This window comes from Heteronotia binoei, chromosome 7 (genome assembly GCF_032191835.1).
Source record: "Heteronotia binoei isolate CCM8104 ecotype False Entrance Well chromosome 7, APGP_CSIRO_Hbin_v1, whole genome shotgun sequence".
NCBI classification, from domain to species: Eukaryota; Metazoa; Chordata; class Lepidosauria; order Squamata; family Gekkonidae; genus Heteronotia; species Heteronotia binoei.
This window is the reverse complement of record NC_083229.1, coordinates 59,123,555-59,143,779: the sequence shown is the minus strand read 5'-3', so window position 1 is coordinate 59,143,779 and position 20,225 is coordinate 59,123,555. Positions and strand designations below refer to the sequence as shown.

Here is a 20,225-nt window from a genome sequence, read left to right as displayed (position 1 = left end):
CTTGCGATATAAACAGCAAAACCTAATTCTTAAAAAAAAAAAACATTCACGACAACTGATTACCATAAGCAGAGCACATACATTTAAATCAAAAGTCAGTTGAGTTGGAAAAGGTTTAAGTTTTTCAATAAATTATTTTTATAATGACTATAAAAGTTATGTAGGACCTAGAGACTTGGTGGAGTGAAACACTTTACTATACCTGAATTGCGGGTAACGCTTCTTGAAATATAAAGCTGACAATCAGGCATCTGAAAAACATGATGCACTAAAAGTCTGAGTATGGACTTAGCAAAGTAATCAAAAAAAAAGAGCATCCACTATTTTATTTTTCTTACTAAGACATTAGGAAGTGACATAATGAAGAATCAAGCTACTTTTAATTTAAACAATAGGACTGCCAGAAAAGGTCTATTCGTATATTAAATAGATTAAACCTAAGATTCTTAGCTATATTTTATACACTTACTTACATATAATTAACAGTAAATTACTAACACCATAAATTTATTTAAAGGGTTCACTAAATCCTCTAACTTGGGAGCCCAATAACGTTTCTTTCTTTCTCATTCTTTCTGCTGTTTATTTTCTCAATTGGAGAAAATAATGCAGGAGTGTTTTAAACTCACATATAGTCTGTAAATATTACCAGATGACTAGGTTACTTCTGGCAAAATGCGAAGAAGTCCATTCTCTGCTGAGCAGAGTGACATCACTGCGACCATCTCTATTTTAAATGGAGCATGAGAGGCTCTTCCAGGTTGGGTTTCTGGCCTAAGGAAGCCAAGCAGATTAGATTCTTACAGCTCTTGTGCTGAAAGTCATGTTAACCCTCCCCCACGCCCAACACACACACTACTGATTAATGCAGAATTAGTTTGTTACTTCAGGAGGCAGAACAGGAGGTTTGTTTGTTTTTTTACTTTTCTACAAACCAACCGGACAAGGACCTTTTCTCACTCCAAATTACTCCCAGGGTTGAGCCTACTCAATTGGCAATGCCATCCTAAGTTTCCCTGGAGTTCAATGGACCTAGAAGGGTGTAACTTTGTTCAGGACTGAACTGTAGGCCAGTTCTGTGTGACTGATTAGGACACAAGCAGGGCAGCAGGAATAGTGTGATATGCAAAAGCATCAGTAGGGCTATTTAGTGAGCACATTGAAGCACTTGGGGTTGAAGGGCTGCTGTCAAGCCAACTCATCATTGGATTGTGTGGCTGGGTGGATTGGGGAGGGGACTCCCTTGGTGCTGAACAGCATCAACCAAGCCTTCAGTTTCTTAAGAACATAAGAGAAGCCATGTTGGATCACACACACACACATATATATATACTGTGGCTAATAGCCACTGATGGACCTCTGCTCCATATTTTTATCCAATCCCCTCTTAAAGCTGGTTGTGCTTGCAGCCGCCGCCACTTCCTGTGGCAGTGAATTCTTGAGTGGCACATGGGCAGAGAGCAAGAAATCTAAACACTTTTCAGTACAGCTTTCTGCAGCACAAAAGTAAGCATAGAATAAGCCAAGTCAGTGCTGGAGTCTGGAGTTGGGATAGATTTTCCTATAACAATTGGTAGCAAAAAGAGGCTTCCGGTTATCAGCAACCACCATTAAAAGTAGTGGTGATGCTGATCTGCCACAAATTATTCCTCTTTTAACCTTGTTTATCTCATGTGGTCATAGTGCCTAATTCAGAGAAAGCAAGACAGTTCAGTCCAAAGAATACATGCTCAAGACTTAAATTCTACTGAATTCCATGAGACTTAAACCCTAGTAAGTGTGTTTAAGATTGCAATCTTAATTAATGTCCTCCTGATTTTAGTTATAATTGATTTTTCCCATAGCTTCCCAGCAGATTTAAATATGAATAGGTTTCTCTGGATTGAGTATGTTTAAAATCTTGCATGTGATATGGTATCTTAATTTCTCAAGATAGCTCATCCTCTTCTTATAACTTTTTAGACAATCTTACCAAAGACTGGCGTATCATAGTGTGATTCTCTGCCCTAGCTTTACATGTTCACCTGCCACTGAGGGGGTCTGGGGGATTGCAGAACAACACTAGTCTTACCATCAACCTGGAGAAAAAAGTCCTGCCCCTTTAATAGAAACTTAATGGGTTGTAATGTACCAGGTGAGGGCATTTGGTTCTATGTCAAGAAGATTATCAACTGGCCATTTTCACACATGCAGCTTTCATTAAAAAGACAGAACATCCCCCCGGGTTGTTGGCAGCCCTAGATGTTGACATGTTCCATGTAAAGTGAAAAAAACGTGACATGTAAGTGTCATTTTTGATGGCAGCCTCACACTGAGTATGGTTTATATTTCAGACGAAGAGGAATGCAAAATTCTTTAATATAATTGTAGAGTTGTTGATATAACATGGCACTGCAAATAGTCCTAGCTGACAAGGCAGCCTGATCCTAAGCACACTTATTAGAAGTCCTCTCTAGGTTCAATTGGACTTAATTAGGATTAATGCACATAGTTAAAACTGCTGCCTTAATGGATAAAAAGAATATTGCCTTTCCTACAGTGCCCTGTTGACCTAAGCAGGTCTACTCAGAATTCTACTCATATCTACACAATGGAACTTACTTCCTGGAAAGTGTTCTTAGGATTCTACTGCTAATGCTGCAGGACTTAGTGGGAGGAAAAACATCTTTCTGGATTACCAAGATATACATAACTGCATGTCCAAATCAAATGGGAGAGGCACAATCTTGAGCTCATTCATTTTTCTCCAGTTATATTGTCATAATATTTTTCTAATAAATAAACATCGTTCACTTTCAGTAATATCAGTGTAATAAAGCACTTGAGCTATTGCTATTGCATCCACAAAGGTGCAAGTTCTTATACATGATGCGTCTGTACACTAATTGAATGTGTGGAGAAGGAAATAATCTCTAGACCAGACTGGCCCCACCTCACCCCCTCCTCTGAATTACTACCAGTTTATGAGCAACAGTGTGTGTGCAGCAGCATACAGTCCTTTGGCATGATCAACTGTGTTTGGAAAGCAGTATTTATGATCACTGGGAGTGACTTAATATTAGGTCACTTCCTCTGCACATATGCACCATATTTGCAAGCTAGTGAGCATGTGGAGGTGGAGGCATGGCCAGCATTTCTCTCCACATGTTCAGTCAATGCACATTGATCTACAGTCACTGTATGCATATATTGCTATTATTTATTTTAGAACTTCATACCTCATATTCTCTGCAAATTACATAGCACCAAGCGTGGTATACAGTGCAGTGTAAAATAGTTGCAAGAAAAATATTCCCCCCCTAAAAACACACACACAAGAAAAAAAGTACTAACTCAACCAGCATAAAACTAGCCTAGCCAGCATGTTTTATTTTAAGTCCCAAGAAAAAGATGCCTATTACAGTCATCACTAGCAAGCAAAAATACTTCCTGGAAGAGTCCCATCTTTCAAGGATGCAGCCAGCCATGCCTTGTTTGGCAGAATTTTCTTACAATGTGGGCACCATCAAAGACAAGCTGTGGCTTTTGTAAGGAAAAGGACATAGAACAGTGCTTTGTCCATGGGTCCTAGCAGGCAACCAACTACCTGTGGAAGAATACTCTCCTTGAGATATGTAGGTTTCAGATCACATAAGGCTTCAGGATCATCTCCAGGACTTTGAAATGGGCCCAGGTGCTACTAGGGTGTTTCTGTAGCTGAGTCAGGGTAATACACTTACTGAAGCATATTCCTACTCAAAGATGAATTGCAGCCTTCTGCACTTGCTAGTTTCTGAGTTGTTTTCAAAATATAGCCATGTTACCCAAGTCAGATCACATACACATAAACAAAGTAGTAGACAAGTGCACCTTTAAGACCAACTAAGTCATGGGAATGATTCTACGTACCAACTCACTGCCCACATATTAAGAACTGCTGCTTGCCATTCCCATTTTGTCTGATGAAGTCTGCTTAAGAGCATACGAAAGCTTACATTCTGAATAAAACTTAGCTGGTCTTAAAGGTACACTTGTCTACTACTTTGTTCTATTGCTTCAGACCAACACGGCTGCCTACTGGGATCTATACACATAAACAGTCCATACACAAGTCCTGGGACTTAGATGGAATCATTTCTGTCTGTAGTACACATGACTCTAGTTTTGGACACAACACTTCTCAGATCAAAGAAAGATGGAATGAAAGTAAAGCACTTAACCAGCAAGAAAGATGGAAGAAAAGGAAAACACTTAATAAGCAACTTAACAAACGTAGCCTATTTTAACAACAGCCATAAAATTCCATAGTCTTACTCTCTTCCAAAGGCGCTTCTAAAATTCCAAGCAAGAAGCTAAAAAAACAAAACAAGCAAACAAGTATACAATGGCTGGTTCCAGACTGCCAGCTCAGGGTGGCAGTGTGCTGACCCGGGAGTGAGCCTGTGGAAACTGGAGCACCCCAGAGCATCCAGAGAGTCCACAGAACAGAGACAAGCTGTGGGCACCCCAGGGAAGCATCCAGAGTGATCATGTGCCCCATCTGCCACTCCCCAGATGCTTTCTGGGTGCTTCCTGGCTGTCCAGAGAGCCGGGGAGCTAACTTGGTGGTGCCCCAGTAATTAGGTACCACTTTTGACATGGTACCTTTTTGAGCTGCTGCCAGTTAGGTTGAGGACAGGTTGAGGGTGAGAGCGGGGTGGCAGGCAGGCAGATTTTTTTGCATTTGGATGCAATTTTTTTGTCTGCTCGCCTGCTGTCCCTGCTGTGGCTTAAACCACGCATCTGGCATCGGCCATTGAGTTTCTAAATAAATGCAAGTATCTGCTGTTGTACATGACCAAATGTATTTCCCCAGTTCCATTAATTAATGAATGCTAACCAGATTTCTGTACTGACGATAATTTTTCTGCCCACATACATAAGAACATAAGAAAAGCCTTGCTGGATCAGACCAATGGTCCTTCTAGTCCAGCATCCTGTCTCACACAGTTCTTCTGGACAGCCAACAACAAGGCATAAAGGCCAAGACCTTTCTCTGAAGTTGTCTCTTGGCTCTGGGATTCAGTCACTATAGCTAATAACCATTGATAGACTTATCCTACATGAATGTATCTAATCCTGTTTTAAAGAAGTTTATTCCTGTGGTCACCACTACATCCTCTCGTTTAATCATTCTCTGTGTAAAGTAGTATTTCCTTTTGTCCTTCCTGAACCTACTGCCCATCAGTTTCATTGGATCCCCTTGAGTCCTAGTATTTTAGGGGAGGGGGGAAAGTTCTTTTTGTTAACTCTTTCTATTTCATGCATATTTTATAAACCTTTATCATATCCCACAGTAGACATCTCATTCCTAAAGTGAAAAGTCCCAAATTCTTCAGTCTTTTTTTCATAGGGAAGGTGTTCCAACCCTCTAAATCATCTTGGTTGCCTTCCTCTGTACTTTTCCCAACTCTGCAATGTCTGTTTTGAGATATGGTGACCAGGACTGTACACAGTACTCCAAATGAGTTTGCACCATAAATCTATACAGAGGCATTGCAATATTAGCCATTTAGTTCTCAGTTCCTTTCCTAATAATCTCTAACATAGAGCTTGCCTTTTTCCTTGTGGCACGCTGACCAGGATGCAATGGGAAGGAGCTGGCTGTAGTAGGACAAACCAGTCAACAACACAAAATGGGAGTGCTAAGAGAGGGGGGGTGCAAACAAGGACATGAAACATTTCACTGGAGAACAAAAGCACTACAGGGAAAGAAAAATCATACTCTCTCTGTCTAGAAGAGGAATGATCTGATGCTGTGGTGTTCACTGTAACTGGAAGATGTTTTTAAATGGAAGCCATCTTCAAAGAGCAGAGGACTTGAAAGGCCTCTCTTATGCACCTGAATTTATCTTGGTGCCAACGGCGAAGAACTGCTATTGGTTTAATATTGGGGTCTCTCCTGGTATTGAATCAGGACTTTGGAGACTGTCATTGGTAGACTTTGGGATGGATTGTTTTTGGTATAGCCCTGGGTATTGATGGTATCAGAAAGATGACCAAATGGTCTTTCCTGGCTTGATGGTAGTATTCCAGGAACTGTATTAGCAAAGGAAATCTCAATAGCTTGGGTCTTCTCTCTTGCAAAAACTTTTTCATGCCTTAGAACCAAGAGCATAGGAGGGACCTCAGAAGCTCAAGAAAGCACTTTGATCAATGCACTGCTGGTGTACCCAGGCTGTTGGGCTGTTCCCATGTAGAGAATGCCTTGAATAATTTATTTTATTTGAACAAGAGTTCTCATTTTGAAGGGGACAGAATCGATATGTGCTATCCTTCCCTGAAGTCAAACGTTTTTCAAGCATTATGCTCCCATACTCCTGATGTTTTAAAGTCCAGATGTCACCTGCAGGATGCTGCTCCATTCCTTTGGTTTTGTATGAGCCAAAGAATCCTTTTTGGAGGGTGCACCCATAGATGATATTCATGGGAGTTGTTTGGGTTAGGCAACAGCCCCACATAGAACCTACTGCAAAGATTTTATGCATGCGTGGTGGAGACTAGATCTTTGTCTGAAAGAAAGCAGTCATCACTGGTTCACTAGCAGCATCTGCTAAATCAAGAGGGTTAGTCATGTTAGTTTGTCTGTAGCAGTAGAAAAGAGCAAGAGTCCAGTAGCACCTTAAAGCCTAACAAAATTTGTGGCAGGATACGAGCTTTTGTGAGTGGCTCATGCCCTACCACATCTAGTGAACAGTGACACATACCCTGCCACAAATTTTGTTTGGCTTTAAGGTGTTACTGGACTCTTGCTCTTTTCTACAGCATCTGCTAAAAGTACTCCTGCCGCTACTGATACCTGGCACACCAGCATTGAACAGTGTCCAGAAGTTAACCTGAGGTGCCTACCTTGTTCTTTAGAGGGAACTAGTTGGGGGTCTGAAAGGAACTGTATGGATTCTAAACACAGGAGCAGCATGTTGGATTCTTGGTGGATCAAGAGATGTCTGATTTTCCCCCTAGATAATTATCCCCTTCAGGACATCTGTTAGGGCCAGAGCTGACCAATTTTTGTGCCACTCATGTTGCCTTTTCCCACCACCACCACCCTTCCTCCTATTAACTGTGGCACTCAACTATGGCCTAAAGCTATTGGATGGGATACTTTGTTATGAATAAATGCATATGTTTCTGCAGACCTGGAGAGTCTGTTAAGTATATTATTTTGTCATCTGTTTTTAATTGCATAATGTGTATATTATTTGTATTACATAGTTGTATGTTTTTCCTATTTCTGTTGTTTTTAACAATGTAATCCACTTTTAGTTTCAACAAGAAAAGTGAACTATAAATGAAGTAAACAAATTAAGAAATAATACCATTTCCCTTTCAGTGGCTTTCTTTATCAGCCCTAGGATCTGACTTGAGGGACATCAAGCTCACAGTTAGCTTTAACAATCCCAACAGAAGCAGAACTAAGACAACCAGGACCATGCCGCATTCTTGCCTTTCACAGCAGGATGCTCTGTTTTCAAAAGTTAATCAACCGGAGATTTGTATAGCCAGACTGTGTTAGGTACATTTTTTTAAACTTACATTTCAAAATATTGCTCCCTAAATGAAACTGTTCTGCTATTTGACCAGGAGATGGAGCCATGGATTTTAAATCGTAGACCGAAGTGTCTCAGCAAGGGACAGTCATTCCTTATCCCTGTTTCATTCTTAATTGAGAAAGAAAGTAAAGAGACCATAGAGTACAGCTGTGTCACAGCAAACTATGGTCAGAGCGGACATGTTTCAACCAAGTGGGTATAGCAGGGTAACTCAGTGAAAACGATTATTTGCTCACAGTCATGTTATTGAAATAGTGCGTGCGCCACGTCCAGTCCTGCTTCAGTTATTTTTTCCCCCATGCATCCTTCTCTTCTTTTACAGAGGACGGAATCGGTGTGCTGATTTGCAGTCAATAATATTGTACTGTGAACTTTTCACTGAACATCGTGTAAAGAATTAGATGCGAAAAAGACGGAGAGGGGTGGGTTTCTGTGCCTGGATCCTCGTCCATTCAATTCAACCGGGACCAGCCCCGTCAAAATGATTCTAATTGATTCGTGGACGGTTCTTATTGGGCCGTGCGTGTGTGAGGGCGCACGCGAGAAGGAGCTGTGACATCAAGTCCCAAGCTGGGCTACTTGAGGGATTTGTGCTAGCCAGAACTATTTAGTGAGATTGTTTTTTTCGCCTGCTGTCACTCCAAACAGGTCTTTGACCCCTACAGGGGCTCCAGCAAGTGGAAAACCTTGCAGCGAAAGCCGGCCCCTCCGCAATCAGGATTCCTCACTCTCTGGTTTAATACGCGCCCCCCCACACACACACACACCACCACCACTGTCCGTCCTTTGTCTTACGACAAGGCTACTTTGTTCCGGTGGGGCTCCGCGGGCTGCAGAAATTGAAGGATTCACCAGTCCTCAAAGCGAATTTAAGCGAACCGACCTGGCGCCGATTTTCATAAGACTCGAAGTGCAAAATCAATTGACATCCCGGCGATCGGGTTTCGGCCCGGACTGATCCTTTGCACTTTTGCACAGTTTTCCAAACATGCCTCCAGACCTGGCTGCTAAAAAGTGCTTTTTCGTGCTTTTCCTCCACCGGCTCTCTATTCTGCCCCGGAGGTCGCGCTTACGGGACTGTTAAGTGAACAGCTAATAGGATTGTTTTAATGATGGGATCAGCTCCTGGGGTCGGGTTGGTTTAACCCTGTTTGTTAGCCGGATAAAAAGGGAAGCTGTTTGCGAGGGGGGAAGTGTCACCTTTCCTTCTTTTCTCACCGCAGCCCGACCTTTCTCCGCTCCTCTGCGCAGCTGCTCGAGCGCCTCTCAAGACGCCCCTGAGGAAAGGCCGGGCTTGTGTCTTCTGAAGTACAATTTACATGGTTTCCCCCCTTTAAAAAACCCCCAAGCCCTACTCCTGGGTATGTTGCTGCGGCAACACAAAAAACTAGTTCACGGGAAAAGGTAAATCGCGATTAAACAAATGAAGATTCCGAAGGGAAAGTGGACGGGAGGGAGGGGGGCATGCCAGATCCGGACGATTTGGGATCATTTTCTCGCTGGATCCCTTCCGTCTTCTGATTTGCTGTATGGTCTCAGTCTGTCCCCCCTCAACTTCCTAGTGAGAAACGTTTTGTCCGTTGCTTCTTTTCCACCTCCTCCCAAACGTATCTCGAATCTCTTCGGAGGCACTGGCAGTAAACCCGACACACCCGCGGGAACGACGGAGAGCATAGCATGATTTAGAGACCCACTCGCGTCCCGCTCTATAGTGTGGGAAAGACATCAAGAGAGATCCGGACGGCCTGTGCCTAACTTCACTTCTCGGTGGCCTCTGGCTCAACAGAAGCACTCCCAGGGCCCAATCCTGCAAAATCCAGGCATCTTGTCCTACGCATCTCCACTGGACCCTAAGGCTCAGTCATACTCCTCTCGTGGGGATCAAGAGGAGGCGCAGGGCGATCCTCAGAAGCAAATTTGATAGAATTACTAAACGAGACTCGCTCCCAGGTTGTTGCACACAGGTTTGCAATCTTAATCCTTATTAACTTTGGCGAGATGTGGGCCAAGGTTTGCCAGCACTAATAATGCCTTTCCTAACAGAATTCTGAAAGTCGGGGGAGGGGGGAGAGAGAAGAGACCATTCCGGGTGCGTGTGTGTGAAAACACAGATTTCATCATGGCGTTTCACTTACACCCTAGTCCTCAGTATATCGTGTGAAAGCAAGATCCAATACTAGTTCTAACGATATTTAGGCTAGGGTGATAAGACATTAGCAGACCAGTTCCGAATATGTCTACTCGGAAGTAAAATATACTAACAATGGAACTTCTGCTCTTAAGTATGCTTAGGAATGGTTTTCAGCCTCTTTGACTCTGTTGAGAAATCAGCGAATAACCAAGATTTAATCCTCTGGAAAGTCCAGATAAGAGTAAAGGATGGTGGCTTGGATCCACTATTTAAATATTAGTGTTCTTCTAAGTATGTCACAAAAGAAGCATTGTTTCCCGAGCTTTAGGAACACGTGGCATTCCGGGATGCCATGAAGCTATTTGTGCTGCGTACGAAGTATGTCTTCGGCCCCTAAATGTGTGCCTATCACTGAAGCAAATGGTGCCCAACTGTTTGTATTACTAAATAGACATAAAGATATAGATAGTTTGTAATTACCAGACAGACATAAAGATGTGGATGGATTATAGAACTACTCTGAAATTGTTGAGTTGTAATCCACACACCACACACCCAACTAATCTCAGACAAATCTCACCTAAATGTCTGTTACTACAAACTGAAACAGAGGCCGGTACTTCTGTCTTCCCCCCCCCCCCCCCACACACACACTTCTACTATTCAAACCCCATTGCATTCTAGCCTGTTGATCACGTGACTCTGTGTAACCCGCCTTGAGTCTCACGGAAAAAGGCGGTCTGTACACAACAAATTTAACAAACTGCTATTCTGATCGAAAGATGCCCGATTGACATCAATCTGAGCGTCCTATCTCTGGACTATCAAATCATTAGAACAGTAATCCTTGGGGCAGATTGTTTAGAAAGATGCCAATGGCATTAACTGCTCTATGGGATACCGGGGGCACTTTCCTTGGAAGTTGTTCTACAGCAGTAAGTTTACAGGTACACGCTTTGGTATCTCATCATTCAGCTCGCAGTTGAACGTGTGAACGAAGAACACTGTGGAGTTGGAGAAGGCGTCTGTGTGTTTGAGACGAGGCAAAGGGAGAAACTGTGGCGCCTCTTTTTACAGGTTCACGCTATCATTACTTGATGTTATCGCCATGAAGAGACCAACACCCAGAGCAACTCGTCTCAGACTGAGCTTCTGTTGTTTCTAGGCGTTGCTGTCAAGGCACAACTGACTTACGGCGCCCGCCCCACATAGGCTTTCAGAGGTGCTTCGCCACTGGGTCATGACCCTGGACTTCCGTGGCTGTCCCGCATCCAGACAGCAGCCCTCAGCTCTGGAGATCTGACGAGATCGGGCTAGCCAGGGCTAGAGAAACCCACCCGCTTGCCACCCCTCGGCTGCAGCGCCACTACCTGGCTGGGAGCAAACCCAAGGGAGGGGAGCGGGGCTGGTTTCGGTGTCGTTTGGCCCTTTTGACGGTCAAAGCACCTGGAACGCAGCTCATCCATCCATCCTCGCCTAGTTCCACGGCAGACTTTGGCAGACTCCTGCTCGGTGCTGGGGCAGAATTCCCGCGGCCCGGCCTGCCCGCCACAGCCACACAGCGCCGCCCCGCCGCCTGGGAAACTTCCCGGGCAGTTTGATTTGCTGCGGGCTTCCGGCGCGCCGCCTGTCCGCCAGTCCGTCCGCCTTCCTTCCTTCGCCCGCCCGCCGAGTCCGAGGCGGGGGCTGCTGCCGGGCGGCCGGAGGGGCCAGCAAGGGCCGCGCCACAATTAAGGCAGGTAACGAGACAGCGGGCAGCTGTGTTTTCCTGGCGCCGCAAGATAGATGCCGCGTTAAATGCCTGACAACTTCCCCGAAGCAATCAGCAAAAGTTTACGAGTGCATAAACCACAAAGACCATTCCGCGGGTATTTTTTATAAGCCCTGCATTTAAAGCTTCGATAAATTCTTCTGCCTGCTTCCGAACTAAAGTTCGTGGCGCCTATTAAACAGCTGCCCCCCGCGCCCCCCCCCCCCGCACTCCCACTCGGGAATCCACGAAGAGGTCGCCGCAGAGGAGGGAGACAGACCCTCAGGCAAAGGAGACCGCGGGCTGAAGGCTCGACCAGAGTTTGGCGTGTCTGTCTGTCTTGCTGGTGCGCGGAGAGGAAAGAGAAGCGGGCGGGGAGGGGAGGGGAGGGCGCATTTAGTCTGGCAGCCACTGACCCCCTTTATGAGGGGGAGAGCAGACTCACCGGGGGGAACGGGAAGACGCGCAGCGCCTTCAGTCTCTTTGCTGCCGGGGTGACCTTACATTCCTCGCACCTGTTCGCTGCAGAGTGGCCCACCTGTCCAGAGAGTGACAGGGCATCAATCACTCGCCTAACCAGTCCCTCGTTCTGCACGCAGCCCGGGCTCTGGCGGTGGCGAGGGTGATGAAATGCTGTGGACACCGTCTCAATATCTCTGAGCTCTCATTTCCTAAACTGCTTACTGAGCAAGGTGAACCGCCATCCGGAAAGTTTTCCAGCAAAGGGACGGGGGCGGAGGGGAGGAGGAGACTAGATTAATGAAGGATCCGGGATCAATGAGGGCGAAACCGGTTTACCAGAACCGAAGCCCAGAGCAGTGAAAGCGCCTCCCCGCCGACCTGAAGCAGCGGGCGAAGTTTCACGAGTCGATGGGAAACAGGGGGCAGCTTCCCCTGCTGCTGGAAAGGCTTTCACTTTATGGTCCAAGAGAAAATTAAGATGCTAATTGGGAAAACAATAAGCGAGGACAGACATAAACAGAGCCGCGTGCAAGAGAGAAGGCAGGGACGCTGCGGGGGGGAGTCGGAGGCTGAGCCAGGGATTGGAGTCGAAGAGTAATCAGAGGGGCCCCTCCCCCCCTTCAGTGCAGGAACACGAGGTGTGTTATGGGACCCTCGTGCTGGCTAGCTGGAAATCTCCAGGCAATTGCTGGGGGGGGGGGAGTTGGGGGGGGGATCTGTCGCTTGGCTTCTTTTCATTCTTTTCCAGGTGAAAAATTCAAGGGGGGGGGGTGTCTGTTGTCGCCTGCTCCTTTTCTTTGCTGAAACAAGACACCCAACTGTTCCGATATTACCATTCAAACACAAGGTTCTGTGGCAAACCTCATTTGTGAATCTATTACAGAGATTAATAGATTATTTCTTCTTTTTCAACTAATTCTCAGTGGGGAAATTTAACCATATGGTAAGGAGAGAATTAGAATTTCATCACATTAGAGCAAAATGTAATGAAAAGAGTCCAACACCTGGGGCCAACTGTGAAAGACACAATTAAAAGGTTTTTAATGAAACCGGAGAAACCCAAAATTTCATAGCCTTCAGTTATTCTGTCACATAAGCACGATTTAATGGAAGTGCTGGGAAATATTATTTAGTGATGTCATCAGAAGGGAAAAAAACCGACTGTGTCATTATATGCCTCGTGGGCTTTTGTGAGCGTGCAATAAAAGGAACCGGCTGCTTGTTTCTCCTCAAGGATCAGCTGGGCACGCCGCAGAAGACAGGTCGCTTGAAAAGTAGCTCTGTGAGACAAGCCAGAGGTTTGCATTGGACAAGCCCCGCAGAAGCCTGGCGGGCCCCGGTGCCCGCCATCCACCAGTTCAAAACCCAGAGCTGATTTTATGGTGAGCGAATGGCACGGAAAGCCAAGGCACTGCGAGGGCAAGCTTCAAAGCCCCCGTTTCTCGAAAGGCGCACGTGGCTTCTGTCAAGCTCCCCTTGCGCTCCAGAAGTCCCGGGTGGTGTGAGAGCCTCCGGGAAGTCGGGCCCACAGGAGGCTGGTTCAGTCCAGCCGTTGATTCCCCATAAATGGAGATGTTACAAGCATTAGTGACAGGAGTGGTGGTGGGGGGGATTGTAGAATATGTGGCAGACAACCCCCCCTTTGCAAAAAAGAAATAGCCCCCCCCCCGATTGCAGCACAAGGGTCTCTGGCTGGGCGCACCAAATAAAAAGCAAGGCGTGCCCCCACCCCCACCGAGTTTGGAGAGCTGGCCCAGAGGGGCGTCATTCTGGCGCTCACTCCGCCCAAGTGGCCCGGCAGCCCTGGGCGACTAAGGCCGTCCCTTCCTGCTGGCCCCCGCGCCGCTGGAGGGGCCATTTGCTGCGGGAGGCGCGGGGCGTCCTTTGGCCCCGCGGAGGGCTTTGAAGTGTGCTCACTGAGGAGTGAAAGTCGCCGCACATGTCAAGCTTTCAAGGCAGTTGTTGGGTCCCTAATAAGACGCAACGCCTTGCAAACATATGCGTGAAGCTGCGCCTGCAGATGGCCGCGAGAAGAATGGAGCGGGCGCCTTTTATAAAGCGCGAGCTGCCGCCCGGCTTCTCCTCCTGCCCGGCGTGAGACGCGCAACTCGCTCTCTCTCCCGCTCCAGACTCCCGGCCAAGGCGCGCGCCTCGGCTCGTTTGTGACCGTTCTAATCCTATTAATTAAAACGTTAACCTGATTGGGTAGCCCGCGCTGTCCCAACAGGCGAGGCTTCTTCATAATAACCTTCGCGGCGAGATAATGAGCTAAAAGACTCCCCCGTCTGGGGCGGCGGCGGCGAGGGCGGCGGCAGCAGCAGCAGCAGGCGGCGCAGAAGGCAGGCGCGGCGCTCCACAGCAAGGCGAGCAGCGAGCGGCTCTGCTGCCGCTCCTCCCCCCCCCCCCAGCCCAGCCCGCCCGCTTGATGGATCCGGGCGATCTCGTGAAGGTGAAGGCGAGGCAGCGCAAGAGCGCGAGAGGCTGGCTGGGCGCTCACAATGCCTGAGCCCTTGGCCGGCTGACGGGCGCCCGAGCCAGAGCTGCCTTGAGGCCGGCGGGAAGGAGAAGGCGGCCGGCGAGGAGTCGCGCTCGGAGGGCGGCCGGGAGGAGGAGGAGGGGAGCCCGGCGGCGGCGGCGGGGCGGATGGAGCGGGCGCTGAGCCTGGCTGCCGAGGAGGACTTGTTCCACAAGCGGCTCGGCGCGGCGGCCAAGAGGATGGAGTCCGCCTTCCGCTCGCCCGCGGGGCTCGAGCTGGCCGCCCACCAGCCGGCGCCCCCGCCGCGCGAGCCCCGCCAGACGCCCCCCTCGCCGCTGGGCGGCTGTTACGAGGCCGGCGAGGCGGAGGCGCTGCTGCTGCGCGGGGAAGGCGCCGGCGGCGGGGAGTTCGGGGCGAGCCGCGGCTCGGCGGCCGAGAGCAGCGGGGGCGAGCAGAGCCCCGACGACGACAGCGACGGGCGCTGCGAGCTGCTGCTGCGGGGCCCGGGCGGGGGCGCGGGGGGCGCCCTGCTGAAGACGCCCGAGGGCGGCGCCTGCTCCAACGGCCACCACGGCGCGGGCGGCGGCGGGGCCAAGAAGTCCAAGGAGCAGAAGGCGCTGCGCCTCAACATCAACGCCCGCGAGCGGCGGCGCATGCACGACCTCAACGACGCGCTGGACGAGCTGCGGGCCGTCATCCCCTATGCGCACAGCCCCTCGGTGCGCAAGCTCTCCAAGATCGCCACGCTCCTGCTGGCCAAGAACTACATCCTCATGCAGGCGCAGGCCCTCGACGAGATGCGCCGCCTCGTCGCCTATCTCAACCAGGGCCAGGCCATCTCCGCCGCCTCCCTGCCCGGCTCGGCCGCCGCCGCCGCCGCTGCCGCCGCCGCCGCCCTCCACCCGGCCCTCGGCGCCTACGAGCAGGCGGCCGCCGGATACCCCTTCAGCGCCGGCCTGCCGCCCGCCACCTCGTGCCCGGACAAATGTGCCCTCTTCAACAGCGTCTCCTCCAGCCTCTGCAAACAGTGCACGGAGAAGCCTTAACGCGCGCGCGCCGCCCGCACAGACACAGCCCCCGGCCCGCTCCGCTCCGCTCGCCTTGCCTCGGCGGGACTTCTGCTGCCCGCAGGCCGCCTCGAGGAAGGGGCGGGAGCCAGGTGCTTCGGGGCCGGGGGGGCGGGGGGGGCTTGCGCGCAACTGAAACCTCAGCGGAGCTTCATTCACACCTACAGAGGGAAAGAGTCGCATTGGGGGCGGGGGGCGTATGTTTGGGGGTGAGAGCGAGCGCGAGAGTGGGCCTCTAAGGCGAGGGGAAGCCTCCGCCGCTCCACGTGCTTTCTTGAAACCTCCAAGTGTTGGGAACTTTTTTGCGAAGACCAAGAAGTGGGGTGGGGGACGCTGGCTGGGCTTGAACAAGGAGGAGATGTAGAGGAAGGAAAGTGGATTGTCAACTCAGACAAATCAAGAAGGGCACTTAAAAAGTTTTTAAAAATGTTGTTTTTCTTTTTTGTTGTTCGGGTTTTTGTTTTGTTTTTGCTTCTGAGCCAGGAATCAAGCAAACTTGAAATATAGACTTCGTGAGTTTAGACACGCGCGAAAATTGTTCTGAAAATACTTGCATTTTTAAATCTTCTCTGAACTTCTGAGCCTGTGAAAAATGCGCAAAGTTTTGGCGGAAAGTGAGCTTAAAAGGAGGGGCAAACTCCTTGTTCGTATGGCTGAAGTCATGCAGGTTTATTATTATTATTATTTGAGAGATGTGCACCTTGTTTCTTTTTCACTTTGCAATCCTGTGTGCAAGAAGATGTGATATTTATTTCAATGACCCTTTCACGCCAATAATAGTCATCCTGTGTTAAGGTCATGGGGTCTTACGTGATTTCTTCTCTTTTTTTCAATGCTTCTCAACAGTCCCATTAACTTTGTGCCAAGTATTTAAAGCGCTGATTTGCCAAGGACATTATGAACCAGAAATCTTGATGTATCCCAGCTGCTGGGGCTTATGAAGGTCATCTGGATTTTTGCATCATCCCTGTATTTATAAATTGAGCTTTAATAAATCGCTTCAGTCCAAAAATGACAGGAGAGGTGTATTCTTAATTGTTTAATAAACTGGACTGCCGGGGTCTAGAAATTCTGGGCAGCATGAAGGGATCCCTGCCCCGGCTCTGTATTGTGAAGGCACCAGGCAGCAGCTCCCATCGAGAATTTGCTAAGCAAGATTCCCGGGCCCCTCCCCAGACGGCTAGAAAGGGGGGGGGGGGCGTTTTCGATTAGAGATCACGGGAGTCCTTCTGTCCGAAGGGGTTAGCTGTTGGCTCACACTCCCCCCCCCCCAACCGGTGATACCAGGCCGAGAAGTCAAGCAGCTGCCGTTTTCCTTCGAGGTAGATTCAAATTGAGCTTGTGTATCTCCAACAGTCCACCACCCACTGGAGCTGATGCTTTTGGGGAGGGGGTGGGATAAACCAAGTCACTTCTGACCCGCAACCCAAAATAAATAAGACCCTTATTACATTTACTTGGGAGTAAGTCTCATTGTTCTCAGTTGGATGTTCATCTGAGTGAGAACGTTTTTAGCCTTGTCTGCTCAAGTGGTCGAAATCTATTTCAGGCAAACAGGATTGTGGATCGGGCTGTTGGTCCCTGCTGGAATTAAATCGCCATGAAAGTAAATCCCATTTATGTCATGAAACTTGTTTCCAAGGGGAAAGTGTGCGTTAGGGTCTCAGCTTTAAATAATCGGCGTTTAAACTTAATTGGGCTGTGGCTGGGACTGTCTGTCCTTGACAATTAGAGGGACTGGGATCCCAGCATTTTGGCAGAACTGGATTGTGGCTCAGACTGCCAAGGAAGTGGAAATCTTACCCCCCTCCCCTCCCCCACGGGGCCTGCTATTTCCCACCACTTGCTGATAACCCAAATTCAGCCTGTCAGCTCTGGATGGCGAAATGAGAGCCGTGATGGATCTGTTGCCAGGTCATGGATGTGTAAAGAGTGATATATATTAAATAGGTCAGTCAGATGATGACAGCGATGTATGGTGGTTTGTACGTGTATCTATGTCGGAAAGAATCTTTTATTAAAATATTTTGAACAAATCTTTATCATGATGTGCTTTGTAAGAGGGGCAAAAGCCCAGCTCCCCCCTCCCCGTTCGGTTCATGTAGACAGTTTTAAGAGGAGGGAGAAAAATAGCACTCCAATTAAGTAAGCGGTTGGAAAGGCGTTGTTATTGTCCAGTTAATTTTTTTATTATTATTTTTACATTCATGACTGTGAGTAGACGAAGGGGACTGCTGGACAGGACCGATCCAGTAGAAGAAAAGTGGCCGCCATATTCTTGCTTCTAAGGGAAGAAAATCAGATTTGGGACGGGGGTGGTGGTGGAAACAATCCCCATTTATTTAAGGGATAACCTGGCCCCAAATGTGCCCCGGGGGAAATTCTGGCAAACTCTGGACTGATGTGAGCCTGCGGAAGGTCTCCAGACAACCTCTAAACTTCCACAGTGGGCGGCTGAGCGCCCCCTGCCCAGCCGGAGCCCCTTCCCCCAGAGCAGCCGCCCTCCCCTTCACTGTGGCGCTGGTCCGGGCCACACTTCGGTGGGCTTCTGCCCTGTGGTGGCTGCGGGACAGAGCTCAGCCTGGCGGGTGGTTGTGGCTGCCGCCGGCCTCTCCGGTCCGAATTGCTGTGGGCGGGAGGGGGGCGGACAACAGCCAGTTTCTGCTCCACTTGGCTTCAAGAGAGATTAATCCGAACCTGCAACTTTTGCAGAGCCGGGGCTACAAAGCGCAGCGAAGGCGGCAGCTCAGCCCCAGGCGCAAGAGCAGGAACCGTCGCTCAGCATTTACCAGACAAAGCCTGGGTGCGTCTAATTATGATTATTAAAACAATTTCCATGACGATGTCTAATATTATGTTAATTTGAAAACAACTGTGTATGAAAACTGTCGACTATAATACCTAAATTCATTTAATGAAACACATCGTTAAGGCAATTAGACCTCCTGGATGTGATTAAGGAACATAATTACGACACTGTTCTGCGCCATAATTGGGTGTCTTTAATCAAGGGGTAAAGTGATCAGCAACACAGCCATTAGTTTGTATTGTTCTATCTCTGCTGTCCATCACCCTGATTAGGAATTAAGCACAGCCAGAAGCCCCGCTACCGCCCCGCCCCGCCCCGCCGTGGCCGTGTGAAGGCCGTGCGCTGCCGTTCCCAGGTCAGGTTGACCCCCGCCCCGCCCCGCCCGAGCTCTCCTTCTGCGGAAGTTCCGCTTGGGGAGGACGACGCGTCTCGCTTCGTGCCGGGAAGAGGAGGGGGGGAGCTGAAGCAGGTTTGCCGGGCGAGAGGTCTGCGGGGCAACCCGTTCAAGGACACGTCCAAGTGTGGGCCCTGCTGCCCTTGCCACGTGGGCCTGCAGTCGCCTGCCTTTGCTGCCCGCTTGGGACATCATCTGACTGGGCCAGCGCCTGCTCACCTCCTGTCGTTGGGACCGGCGACAGCAGGCTTTGCGGGGACTAGATGGGTCGCCGCTGTGGAAGGCAGCACAGCAGAGCTCCTTTTCTGCTACTCGGGACAGCCAACAGATTTGACTGCGCTCTGGATTCCGTAGCTCCGGGACGGGCGTCACCGGAGGCTCGACGGCAGAAGGACAGAACTTGGGGCCTTCCTGCCACCGGGTGTGGATCGCGGCCCTTGGCCCAGAGAGCGGCTGGCCGGGCTAGAATCTTGTCTGTCCCTCTAGGGGTCTGCTCCACGCGTCGCTTTCCTGACCCCTGTGCGGCAGGGGCACTGCCCCCCAACTCCCAGGGGGCCCTCCAGCGGGCAGCCTGCTATTTAGTTTTTGCTGTGTCTGAGCCAGCAAAGCGGCAGCCAGTACTGGGAGAGCCGAGCAGGGCACAGTGCACCGCAGCAGCAAAAGCAGCAGGTGGAGAGGAGGGAAGTAGGGGAGCGGGAGGCGGAGGAAGCCACGTGGAATGGGCCAGGGCCGGAGGGGGACAGGTGGAGCTGCTGGCTGCAGAGCGCTGGGGTGGGGGATAGGGAGGTGGAAGGAAAACCCCCTGCTTGCATGCAAGATGCACTCCCTTCTTGAGCCCAAAGTTTTAGGGTTTTCTGCCTTGACTTGGCCACTTTCAGAACCTCCAGCTTCTGAGAAGTGGCAGACCCTGCAGTGGATGGGAAAGAGCGCCCCCTGACTTTTTACAAAGCCCCCCAACCTTTAAAATCCTGGCTACGGCCCTGCTGTGTGGTCGTCTCCCTCTCTGTTTTATCCAAGCGCGGCTGGAGTAACTTCTTTGGCGCCCCTTTAGCGAGGGCTGGTGGGCTCCCCGGACTTCGACACTTCACTTGTCAGTCGATATCAGAAAGACCCTTCGGTTACAAATGGCACCAACCGGAGCGGAGGTCATTCGGTGCACGGGGAGGCGGGGCAGGTGGGGCCCCCAGAGGTGCCGCATCCGTCACTTCCCCGAGGGTCGTAGGGCCTCGCAAAGGCTGGGCGAGGGGGAGGCAGGCCGGCCGGCCCAGCAGCGCCGCAACGGTTGGCGCTTTGCACCACGTGCGAATGCGGAGACACGTGCAGCGACGCCGGTTCCTCTTGCGCTTTGGCATCCGCGGCGTCGCGGAGAATTGGGCGCGCTTGTCCTCCAGGCCCCGCGCGGATCAGTCTCCCTCCCCGCCGGCGTCTCTGGCGGTGCGTGGGCCTCCCCTCCCCCTTCCTGGCTGGAAATGGAGATTCCCCTGGAAGAGCTCTGGGTCCATTTCAGCCCCCCCCCCAGTCCAAAGGGGGGGGGTGTAGCCAGACCGAGCAGCCCCCCTCCTTCT

The 20,225-nt window shown here is 49.9% G+C and overlaps 1 protein-coding gene across 1 annotated transcript; it reads left to right on the top strand.

The window, feature by feature from the left end:
* Positions 1 to 14,543: 14,543 nt before the first annotated feature.
* Positions 14,544 to 15,436, top strand: BHLHE22 (basic helix-loop-helix family member e22). Its single transcript, XM_060242963.1, has one exon. It carries the CDS (start codon positions 14,558 to 14,560, stop codon positions 15,434 to 15,436), a length of 879 nt encoding a protein of 292 aa, XP_060098946.1. The 5' UTR covers positions 14,544 to 14,557.
* The last annotated feature ends 4,789 nt before the right edge of the window (positions 15,437 to 20,225 follow it).